The 12,500-nt window shown below is 45.6% G+C and overlaps 1 protein-coding gene across 1 annotated transcript in view; it reads left to right on the top strand.

The window, feature by feature from the left end:
- Positions 1-965: 965 nt before the first annotated feature.
- Positions 966-12,500, top strand: part of LOC133656832 (cytochrome b-c1 complex subunit 1, mitochondrial) — a 23,002-nt gene continuing 11,467 nt past the window's right edge. The window contains exons 1-7 of the mRNA XM_062057719.1: positions 966-1,124; positions 9,083-9,223; positions 9,305-9,391; positions 9,476-9,605; positions 9,667-9,865; positions 11,782-11,861; positions 12,168-12,283. Of these exons, the coding sequence (XP_061913703.1) occupies positions 1,062-1,124; positions 9,083-9,223; positions 9,305-9,391; positions 9,476-9,605; positions 9,667-9,865; positions 11,782-11,861; positions 12,168-12,283 (816 nt within the window). The 5' untranslated portion in view covers positions 966-1,061. The remainder of the gene's footprint in view (positions 1,125-9,082; positions 9,224-9,304; positions 9,392-9,475; positions 9,606-9,666; positions 9,866-11,781; positions 11,862-12,167; positions 12,284-12,500) is intronic.

Below are 12,500 nucleotides of genomic sequence, written 5' to 3'. Positions count from 1 at the left end.
GATCGGTGTATTAGCGGCGGACTACAGCAACACAACCAGGAGGACCGCATCTATGATCGTCGCTCCGTCGATCGCTGGAACGCAGGTGAGCACGGGTGTTGATGAGCAGATGAGGGCTGGCTGGCGTAGGTGGATAGCTAATGTTTTTAGCATAGCTCTGTGAGCTCCTGTTGCTAAGTTAGCTTCAATGGCGTCGTTAGCAACAGCATTGTTAAGCTTCGCCAGCCTGGAAAGCATTAACCGTGTATTTACAGGTCCATGGTTTAATAGTATTGTTGATTTTCTGTCTATCCTTCCAGTCAGGGGTTTATTTCTTTTGTTTCTATCTGCATTTAAGCCAGATGTGCTATCACGTTAGCTCCGTAGCTAAAGAGCTTCGCCGATGTATTGTCGTGGCGATAAAAGTCACTGTGAATGTCCATTTCGCGTTCTCGACTCTCATTTTCAAGAGGATATAGTATCCGAGGTGGTTTAAAATACAAATCCGTGATCCACAATAGAAAAAGGAGAAAGTGTGGAATCCAATGAACCCTTGTACCTAAGTTACGGTCAGAACGAAAAAAGATACGTCCTGCACTGCACTCTAGTCCTTCACTCTCACGTTCCTCATCCACGAATCTTTCATCCTCGCTCAAATTAATGGGGTAATCGTCGCTTTCTCAGTCTGAATCGCTCTCGCTACTGGTGTAAACAATGGGGAAATGTGAGGAGCCTTTCAACCTGTGACGTCACGCTACTTCCGGTACAGGCAAGGCTTTTTTTATCAGCGACCAAAAGTAGCGAACTTTATCGTCAACGTTCTCTACTAAATCATTTCAGCAAAAATATGGCAATATCGCGAAATGATCAATTATGACACATAGAATGGATCTGCTATCCCCGTTTAAATAAAAACATGTCATTTCAGTAGTCCATGTCTGTTTGCTCCTCGCCTTCATTGAGTCGTTTTGAACACACGATGGCGCTCTATGTGTCTGGAGGCAAACAACAGACGTTCAGCACACCAACAAAGAAGAAGTGGAGACAGCGGAAGCTGGTGTCCTCTACAACCTGCTTGAGAAATGGCGGCGTCTGTGTGTCGAGTCGGGAGCACCGTGGGTCGTGTACTGGCCAAAGCCCGCAGTGTAAGTGAGGCTGCGAGTATCATTTTGACGGAGGGGAAGCGCACTATATTACCGTTAATGTCGAAGTGGGCCTGCAAGAAATGTAGGACGTAACACTGGACTAACCTGAGTTAGCATGTTAGCATGGACTGAGTCGGAGTGAGCAAGGTCAAGTGAAGAGGTTTAGTCCCAGCTAAGTTCATTCTGCTCGCTACATCTTATTTAACATGTCATTGTTATACGCTCGTAGTTTACTTCTTTACATTGTCAACATTTACAAGCATTAAACTCGCGTCCCCGTTGTCCCCACAGTGCAGCTACGCTTCCCTGCTAATAACTTTGATTTAACTCATTTACACTCACCTGCTTTTATTTTATTTCTTTGAATTTTATAAACTGTTATGTTAGTGTTAGAATACAACTAAGAATGACGACAGACACCAACTCTAGTTGACTCTTTACTCGGGAGCTCCTGAACTTCCTGTCCCACTCCCAAATGGGTCCGTGGTACAACACACTCAACAACAACCATTCCTTTACAGAACACCTCCCCCTTAAGTTTGACCTCTTCTTCAAAGCCAATGGTTATCTAAAATTATCTCTTTAAATGCCCCCCTTGACATTACCTAAACATTTGCCGTATGAAATCTTACTTACTTATATCTTTCTGTAAGACACACTTAGTGCATAAACATATATCTTATATAAACTGTATAACCCTGAAAATCAATATTACTTTTTCTTTTCAAACGATCAACTTACTTCCCATAAACTTCAAGCACATGAACAGTATGAATCAGATTACAATCCTCTTTCCTTTCTGTTTTTTTTTTTTTTTTTTTTTTCTCACACACACCACATTGTCTCAACAGTCCTAAAGATCCAGACGTCTAGGAGGGCATGAGACTCGGCCTGATGCTGTGATGTACTTGTTAGATGCGTCTGTATCAGTATTTACGTGTCTGTTTGTTTCTGTAGTGGTGCGTGCAGGTGTGCTTGAGTTACCTGGCTCTGGAGTGTGCTCTGTGTAGTCTTGTGTGTCAGGCGTCTGTGTGTTGTGAATTGGGCGCATGTGTGTGCGATTACGCCTAAGTGAGCCCTCTTCAGTGTTGATAATGTAGGATCTCGGTGTAGACGCTTTCTGCACCACTGTCCCGTGTTTGTTTTCTTTCGGCAGCCAAACCTCTTGGCCTGACTGCAGCTGCGGCAGGACCCGGACTCTGTGGCGCTGGTTGTACCGGCGCTGCTGTTTCTCCTTCGCTCGCCTTTCCTCCTTCCGGAACTGCCTAATGCCTGGCCACCGAGGACGAAGTGCAGCGGGAACTTGGGGAATGTCAGAGCGGATCTGTCTCCCCATTAGGAGTTGTGCTGGAGAGTAGCCACTCTCCAGCGGCGTGGCGCGGTATGTCTGCAGCGCCCTGGCCTTGTCGCCGCCTCCTTTCCACAGCCCTTTGACTGTGGCAACAGCCCGCTCCGCCTCGCCGTTGGCCTGTGGGTATCTGGGGCTGCCGGTGACGTGAGCAAATCCATATGCTCTGGCGAAGGTCTGGAACTCTGAACCGCTGTACTGCGGCCCATTGTCGGAGAAGACCGTCTCTGGTGTCCCATGGCGACTGAAGACGTCCTTGAGAGCAGCCACTACTGTCTCCGCAGTAGCTACTTCGAGGTGTGCTACTTCTATGTAGCGTGAAAAATAGTCCACTACTAGCAGGTATGTACTATTTTTCCAAAAGAACAAGTCCGTGCCGACACGTTGCCAGGGTCTCTCCTGCACTGCTGTCGTCAGCAGCGGCTCTCTCTGCTCTGCACGATGCTGTGAACAGGTGTTGCAGTTCTCCACCATCTGTCTGATGTGGCTCGACAGTCCTGGCCACCAGACCGCCTGGCGGGCCCTAGCTCGGCATTTAACGACCCCTTGATGCCCACTGTGTAGCTGCTGTAAGACTTCCCCCCTCAGCTCACCTGGAATGACGATGCGTTGGCCTCGGAGGAGCAGCTGTCCATTCATGGTGAGGTTGCCTTTTTCAGGCCAAAAGAGAGCCAGCTCTTGGGGCAACGCATGTCTCTCAGGCCATTCAGTCTCACAGTATCTGATCAGCTGCGCACAGATTGGGTCGGCTTTCTGCTTTGCTGCGATGTCGTTTAGACGGTGCTCTGTAGCGGGGAAGCTCTGAGTGACGGCGTCCAGGAACACTTTGACCTCGGCCTCTTTCTCCTTTTCCTCCGCCGTGAATGTGTGTTGGATTGGGGCCCTGGATAACGTGTCCGCTGTTATCAAGCTCTTCCCCGGCACGTGCACGATATCGAAACAGAATCTCAGAAGCCTCAGCCTGAACCTCAGCACTCTCGGTGGGAGTTCGTCGAGAGCCTTGGTGCTAAGCAATGGCACTAGGGGCTTGTGGTCTGTCTCCAACCTGAATTTCAGTCCCAGCAGGTAGGAGGACAGACGCTCACACGCCCACGTAGCTGCCAGAGCTTCCTTTTCAATCTGAGCGTAATGTCTTTCGGTGTCTGACATACCTCTTGAGATGAAGATGATTGGTCTCCAGGCTCCGTCTGACTGCTGCTGGGTGAGGACGCCCCCGAGACCAAAGGATGAGGCGTCCGCCGACACGCACGTCTCCGCTGTCGGTGAGTAGGCAGCCAGCACCTGTGTGGAGCTGAGCTCCTGTTTGAGTCTTTTGAAAGCCTCTTCTTGTGGCGCTTCCCAGCACCACTCGTTCTTTCCGCACAGCAGGTCTTTGATTGGGCGTGTGTATGACGCGAGGTGCGGCAGGAACTTGCTGAGGTAGTTGGCCATCCCCATGAGTCTCTTCACCCCCTCGACGTCCGTCGGTGCAGGCATCTCCTGTATGGCTTTGATCTTTTCGATGTCCGGTGTCACACCATCCACGGAGACTCGGTGGCCCAGGAAAGTGATGCTGTTCTTGCTGAACTCACACTTCTCCCCATTCAATGTTAGTCCCTCCTCCTGGAGCTTCTTCAGGACCTGACAGAGTCTCTCGTCGTGCTGGGTCTGGCTGTCCCCGTAAACCAAAATGTCGTCCGCGTGACACACTGCGCCTGCGCAGCTCTCCAGCATCTGCAACATCCGCCGCTGAAAGTGTTCAGGTGCAGAGGAAATCCCGAACGGCAAGCGGTTGAACGCGTACCGTCCGAACGGGGTGATGAATGTCGTCATCAGCTTACTTTCCTCTGCTAGCGGGATTTGCCAGAAGCCGGAGGTGGCGTCCAGCTTTGTGAACGTTTTCGCCCCGGCCAGCATGCCCAGGGTGTGGTCGACAGCGGGGAGGATGTATCTCTCCCTCTGAATCCACCCGTTTAAATGGGTTAGGTCTACGCACAGCCGCATCTTGCCGTTGGGCTTCGGCACTACGACTAAGCCAGCACACCAGGGTGTGGGTTGTGTCACCCTGGAGATGACACCCATGTCGACCATGCGATCCAGTTCCTTCTTGACTTTGTCGCAGAGGGGAAGAGGCACGCGGCGTGGGGAGGACAGAGCGTAGGGGACTGCATCGGGCTCCAGGGCGATGGTGTAGGGCTCCTTTAATTTCCCTAACCCGGTGAACACAGTGGGAAACAGCGCTTTAAAGTCCTTCTGCTGTGTTTCCACTTTATCAACACGCCGCACCAGATCGAGGGCCTTGATCGCTGGGAGGCCTATCAGAGGCTTGGACAGTCCATTGACAACATAAACATCCTGTCTGGTTGTTTTGCCCTTTGCCGTCAGACCCCCTTTAAAACATCCATCAACCTCAAGTCTGTGTTGCCCTGGGCCATACAGCACTTTTCTTGACTGTTGCAGTGCCCCGTGGATTTTTCTGAAGTAGATACTGCTGGGAATCGCGTTGACAGCAGCCCCCGTATCCAGCTTGAACGCCAGCTCTCGTCCGTTCAACTGTAGCATTCCGATCCATTCATCCTCTCCCTCTGAGCTCACTTCGCCCAGGAACGCAAACTCAAACTCCTCCTCCTCACTCTGTATGATGTCGTGCACACTTTTAGCTGACCTGCATATTTTGGCAAAATGTCCTCTTTTGTGGCACTTGTGACACTCGGCATCACGAGCAGGACACTCTTTCCATGGGTGTTTTTTCGTGTTCCCACACTTGCCACACCCTGTTGTCTGCACTCTTTCCATGGGAGTTTTATTGTATTCAACTTTTCGCCCCATCTGGTTCTTTGTTATTGCTTCTACATGACCTGCTGACGGCTCTGCCCCCCTCAGCCCCGGCTGTTGTTTTTTCACTGCTGCACTTTGCTTGATCTGCGTTATGGCTTTTTCTAGGGTGAGTTCTGCATCTAGCTGTAAACGCTCCGACAGCCTCGCATCTAGGATCCCGACAACTAGTCTGTCCCTTATTAACTCGTCCCTCAGAGTACCAAACTCGCAATGTTCAGCTAACGTGTGCACGGCGGTGATAAAGGACTCCACAGTCTCGCCTGGTTGCTGACATCGCCGGTTAAAGCAGGCCCTTTCATAGATCACGTTCCGTTTACTCACGCAGTGTTTTTCGAATGCTGCCGTGACGTCGTTGTAGGACTTCTTTTGTTCCTCCGTTAGCTGCAGCGCCTTCAAAACGTCCTCAGCCTCCTCCCCCGCCGAGTACATAAAAGCATTCACCTGGAATTCCTGAGACTGCTTGTCCAGTCCAGATGCAATTCTATAGCGATTAAATCGCGTACTCCATCTTGGCCATTCCTCTGGTTTCGAAAAGTCAAATTTACTTGGCGGGAAGTATTGAGGCACTTGGGGCAGCGCTGCTAACTGTTGCTGTTGTTCGTCCATTTTTTTTTATTTTTTATTTTTCTTACGTCGTCTTTTTCTTTTTCGTTGTAATCTTCTCGGTTACACTGCTCGTTACTACCGTACCACTAACGTCACTCAGTTTCTGACACCATGTTATGTTAGTGTTAGAATACAACTAAGAATGACGACAGACACCAACTCTAGTTGACTCTTTACTCGGGAGCTCCTGAACTTCCTGTCCCACTCCCAAATGGGTCCGTGGTACAACACACTCAACAACAACCATTCCTTTACAGAACATAAACCTGTAATTATAAATTGCAACATTTACAAACAATTGAGAAATAATAATAACCAAAATAATTACGAAAACAGTACAAAACAGCGCCAGGGGGTTGTAAACTCAATAGAGTAACTAAAATAGAATGCAATATCCATCCATTTCCTACCGCTTGTCCCTTTTGGGGTCGCCGGGGGTGCTGGAGCCTATCTCAGCTGCAGTCGGGCGGAAGGCAGTGTACACCCTGGACAAGTCGCCACCTCATCACAGGGCCAACACAGATAGACAGACAACATTCACATTCATGTATGTGTGTATATATACAGTATATATATATATATATATATATATATATATTTATATATTAGGGGTGTAACGGTACACAAAAATTTCGGTTCGGTACGTACCTCTGTTTAGAGGTCACTGTTCGGTTCATTTTCGGTACAGTAAGAAAACAACAAAATATAAATTTTTTGGTTATTTATTTACCAAATTTGCAAAATCTTCCACCAAAAATATTTTTCTTAGTGGAATATTTGATGTGAAGTAATGGGAACCTTGGATAGGTCAATAATTCATAATAACATTGATTTTGATTCAATATTATGTTTTGAGCAATGACAGTTTGAAAGAAAAAAAAACAGCTTTGTTTTATTAGTCAACATTGCAACTTTTTCTAAATTACATTTCACCTTTAAGTTTTTTTACTTCACTTTTGTTATGTTTTTGTTTATTTTTAATAGTATTTTTAGAATGTGCCGTGGGCCTTTAAAACATTAGCTGTGGGCCGCAAATGGCCTCCGGGGCACTCTTTTGACACCCCTGCTATAGATAATAAAATATTAAATCTGATAAATCTATGGATAAAAAGCAGAGCCTGGCGACGCATGCACGTTTATCATAACTCACTCTCTCTCTGTCTCTGCCCCTCCCTCACCAATGCTGCTGCGCGCACAATTTGTTTTGTTTTTAACCCCTTCTTAACCCTGAACGTACATTGAAAATACACGCAACCCTAACTCAAAATGCCGAACATTTGAGGCATTTAAGAAACTCCGCCCTGACAGCCCCGCAAAAGAGGACATGTCCGGTGAAAAGAGGACGTGTGGTCAGTCTACCGTAGCGATCGGTTTCACCGGACATGTCCTCTTTTGCTAGCATGCTAGCAGTGACCGGGCTACGATAGACTGACCATACGTCCTCTTTTCACCGGACATGTCCTCTTTTGCGAGGCTGTCAGGGCGGAGTTTCTTAAATGCCTTTCAATCCCGGGCTCGGGATCTTTCTGTGTGGAGGCTTCCTCCCACCGCCAAAAACATGCACCTTGGGATAGGTTGATTGGCAACATTAAAAACTTGGCCCTAGTGTGTGAGTGTGAGTGTGAATGCTGTCTGTCTATCTGTTACACTGCACACCAAATCTGAATTTTTTTTGCATTCAAGTGACACACATCTGATTATTTTTGTCAGTCTAAACGCTCCGAAGTGCTTCAAATCTGATCTTTTGGTATCAGATTCAGGCCACATCAGGAGGTAGTCCTGAATCCGAATCTGATCTTTTCAAATGTTTTTAATGGAGAACGTTGCCTTGGACAAGACGGCAAATATGTGGAAACATTTTCGTTTTATGTACCATGTGTATCGTTTAATGGTGGTATACAACATAGCAATAATGTTTCCTTTCCATTATTGCTATGTTGTCTATTACCATTGTTGGTATTTTGTCCATTACCATTGTTGGTATATCCATTCTTCCTACATTGTTGCTACAAATTATTGTTAGCTGTGGTAATGCCACCATGATACAAGATTTGTATTATAATTAGGGATGTCCGATAATATCGGACTGCCGATATTATCGGCCGATAAATGCTTTAAAATGCAATATCGGAGATTATCGGTTTCAAAATTATCGGTATCTGTTTCAGAAAGTAAAATTTATGACTTTTTAAAACGCCGCTGTGTGCACGGACGTAGGAAGAAGTACAGAGCGCCAATAAACCTTGAAGGCACTGCCTTTGCGTGCTGGCCCAGTCACATAATATCTATGGCTTTTGACACACTCACAAGTGAATGCAAGGCATACTTGGTCAACAGCCATACAGGTCACACTGAGGGTGTCCGTGTAAACAACTTTAACACTGTTACAAATATGCGCCACACTGTGAACCCACACCAAACAAGAATGACAAACACATTTCGGGAGAACATCCGCACCGTAACACAACATAAACACAACAGAACAAATACCCAGAACCCCTTGCAGCACTAACCCTCCCGCGACGCTACAATATACACCCCCCGCTACCTCCTACCCCCTACCCCCACCCCGCCTACCTCAACCTCCTCATGTTCTCTCAGGGAGAGCATGTCCCAAATTCCAAGCTGCTGTTTTGAGGCATGTTAAAAAAAATAATGCACTTTGTGACTTCAATAATAAATATGGCAGCGCTATGTTGGCATTTTTTCCATAACTTGAGTTGATTTATTTTGGAAAACCTTGTTACATTGTTTAATGCATCCAGCGGGGCATCACAACAAAATTAGGCATAATAATGTGTTAATTCCACGACTGTATATATCGATATCGGAATCGGTAATTAAGAGTTGGACAATATCAGAATATCGGATATCTCTAATTATAATCTTTGGACAAAGTAACAGTGAAGCTCAATGTATTAATCACTGAATGGAGAACTGGGGGTGGGATTAAATAAATTATCTTCTTCTCACTCCCTTTAAAGCAAAACTGGATCGATATGCTTACATACTGTACATTACCTTTTGCATTATATTAAATAATATTATGTGTTGTCTACCTTGTACTTTTTTATGTCATTGCCTGAAATAAATGAATGAAATGTGCCTTTTTGTTCATCTGGTCTGAATGTCATGCTCGTTGGTTGCAATCAAGAGTTAAAGTGTATCTTAATGTTTCCCCCTCCAGCCCATCTTGCTGTCTCTAAGGCGTGGACAGACCTCAATCAGCTATGCCCAAAGCCTGGTGGGAGCCCCTGAGACTCGTCTCACTGCCCTGGATAATGGCCTGAGGGTCGCATCTGAAGAGACGGGACACGCTACATGCACCGTAAGGACTTCACAGTGAAATTATAACTGTGCCATTGTGCTCATTATCAACAGCTGCTCTCTACACATCTCTTCATTGTAGGTGGGACTGTGGATCAGCGTTGGCAGTCGCTATGAGAGCGAAAAACACAATGGGGCTGGCTTTTTCCTGGAGCACATGGCTTTCAAGGTCTCCTTAGATTCATGCACAACACTATGAAAGGCCAACATGCTTTGGCAGTTCCTTAATGCCATCTTTGTCTTTGCTCCTCAGGGAACCAAGAAGCACCCTCAGGCCGCTCTGGAGCAGGAAGTGGAGTCTATGGGTGCTCACTTGAGCGCCTACACCTCCCGGGAGCACACCGCATACTACATGAAGACCTTGGCTAAAGACCTGCCTAAAGGTAACGTGAGGTGACTGGGTGGTCACGAGGCATCGGTGTGAATATATATATATTTCCTCAGCCGTGGAGCTACTATCAGAGGTGGTGCAGAGCTGCTCCCTCAACGAGACGGAGCTTGAGCAGCAGCGGGGCATCGTGCTCCGTGAACTGGAGGAAGTCGAAGGCAACCTGCAGGAAGTTTGCCTGGACCTGCTGCATGCCACGGCCTTCCAGGGTACACCTCTGGGCCAAAGTGTGCTGGGACCGTCCAACAATGCCAGGTAGAAGAAAGTACATCCAATCATAGAACTACAACACAGTCATACTATAAAGTAGACCAGACCTGGGCAAATTAAGGCCCGGGGGCTGCATGCGGCCCATTAATCTTTTCAATTTGGCCCACCGGACATTCCCAAATAATTTTTTTAGATCTCTAAGATGGAAACTGTAGCTGCCATTATGATGTGCAGTGATGTTGCTGAATTACCTTAAGCATTTCAATGGTCGGAATCTGCGCTTTTGCATGATATACTAGTTACTAGAGACGTCCGATAATTGCTTTTTTGCCGATATCCGATATTATCCAACTCTTAAGGTTGAAGTTAGGGGGTAGCGGGGGGTGTATATTGTAGCGTCCCGGAAGAGTTAGTGCTGCAAGGGGTTCTGGGTATTTGTTCTGTTGTGTTACGGTGCGGATGTTCTCCCGAAATGATGTGTTTGTCATTCTTGTTTGGTGTGGGTTCACAGTGTGGCGCATGTTTGTAACAGTGTTAAAGTTGTTTATACGGCTACCCTCAGTGTGACCTGTATGGCTGTTATCAAGTATGCCTTGCATTCACTTATGTGTGTTTAAAAGCCGCCTATATTATGTGACTGGGCCGGCATGCTGTTTGTATGGAGGAAACGCAGACTTGTCGACAGGTTGTAGAGGACGCTAAAGGCAGTGCCTTTAAGGCACGCCCCCAATTTTGTTGTCCGGGTTTGAAATCGGGAGAAATTCGGGAGAATGGTTGCCCCGGGAGATTTTCGGGAGGGGCATTGAAATTCGGGAGTCTCCTGGGAAAATCGGAAGGGTTGGCAAGTATGCCTTAAGTATTTCAATGGTTGGAATCTACGCTTTTGCATGGTATACTAGTTATTATGGTAATCTAATTAGTTACTATGGTAATCTAATTAGGTACTATGGTAATCCAAGTCACAGCAGCTCAGACGAGGCACCAGGCAATGTGGGTGGTAAGTGTTCCCACAGAGTGTTTCCAGAGCGGCCAGCCTGAAATACGTGTGTCAGGGACAGACGTGGAAGGAGATTTTTACAACAAAGTTCTAAAGCTTAGTGATATATCAGATATTGTATGTGTTTTTTTATTTTTACCCTTCGCATTCATATTTCGCTGTGTTTGTCACATTTTTGTTGCCTTTCGCTTGATGGTAAAATATGTAGATCGAGAGGGGGTGTGACGTTCATATGTTGTCAATATTCAGTGTTTTATTGTTCATAGTTAATATTGTAGATCCCACATTCTTTATTTTCATGTACATTCTGGGTGTCTCATTCAGTAAAAAAAATTAGAAATTCCATTCTGTTTTTTAAGGCGATCTGTCATAACGTGTTTAGCATTCAGACATTATTGTGAGGTTTTGTATTAGTGTTCTTAAAAATCAGATATACCGGCCCCCAGACACATTTTTTTTGTTTAAATTTGGCCCTCTGAGTCAAAATAAATGCCCAGGCCTGGCATAGTCTGCTCTCCAAGGCAAACACTGTACATTATTACATTACTTTGTAAAACTACTGTAGTTGTTTGTATAGTATTCTATTGTTTTCTTTTTTTAAACAATATTTCTTATCTACACGTTCCTTTTTCTTTTTACAAAGCATGTTGGATGTTAAATTGTTTTTTTTCGGGGGCCAAGCACCAATCATTTTAATGGACGGCGTTGATTTATTTATTTATTTGTATTTATTTTTATTTGTTTGAATTATTTAATCAACATAAAAAACACAAGATACACTTACAGTTAGTGCACTAACCCAAACCCCCCTCCCTCACTCATTCACACTTATTCACACAAGAGGGTTGTTTCCTTCTGTTATTAATTTTCTCTATATTTGGCCCCCCGAGTCAAAAAATATGCCCATGCCGGAATTAGACAGATTCCACAAGTTTCTATTAAATACTTTTTCAATTTCTGTCAGAACTCTTACCCGCCAGGACTTAGTGGAATACATCAACAGCCACTACAAGGCCCCACGTATGGTTCTGTCAGCTGCTGGAGGTTGGTTGTCTTTGTGCCATACACTATGCCAGTGGTTTTCAAACTTTTTTCACCAAGTACCACCTCAAAAAACACTTGGCTCTCCAATTACCCCCATAATGACCAACATTTAAATACAGCAGCTAACTATTCATTAAAAACATGGCAGAGGTTTTATTTAACAATTATATTTAATATATTTGTTCACAGTTTGAACAGTAACACTGTATTTGAATAGTTAAGTATTTATTTGGTGTACCAAGAGGTTTGAGAATCACTGCACTGTGCAGTCATAGACCAGCCATTTACATGACATCTCCTGTGCAGGTGTTAACCACGAGGAGCTGGTGAGCTTGGCCCAAACTCACTTCAGTGGACTGTCCTTTGAGTATGAGGGCGACGCCGTTCCTGTGTTGTCACCCTGCAGATTTACAGGAAGTGAGGTGAGATGACATCACACCTTACAGATGAATCTGCTCCAAGTCACTGTTAATTTTGTTGACTAAAAATGTCGGTCTTAGTTATCGTCAACGACATATTTTCCCCGGACTAAAATAGGAAGATAACTGATCACAACAAATGCACGTTGGCTAAGACAGTGATGAAATTGACAATTTAGTCTGCGAAGAAAAACGAGACGAAAATGTTGACCGAGAATAA

Source organism: Entelurus aequoreus, linkage group LG01 (genome assembly GCF_033978785.1).
Source record: "Entelurus aequoreus isolate RoL-2023_Sb linkage group LG01, RoL_Eaeq_v1.1, whole genome shotgun sequence".
Lineage (NCBI taxonomy): Eukaryota > Metazoa > Chordata > Actinopteri > Syngnathiformes > Syngnathidae > Entelurus > Entelurus aequoreus.
Note: the sequence above shows the minus strand (reverse complement) of the source record. Positions and strands in the feature narration are given on the sequence as shown.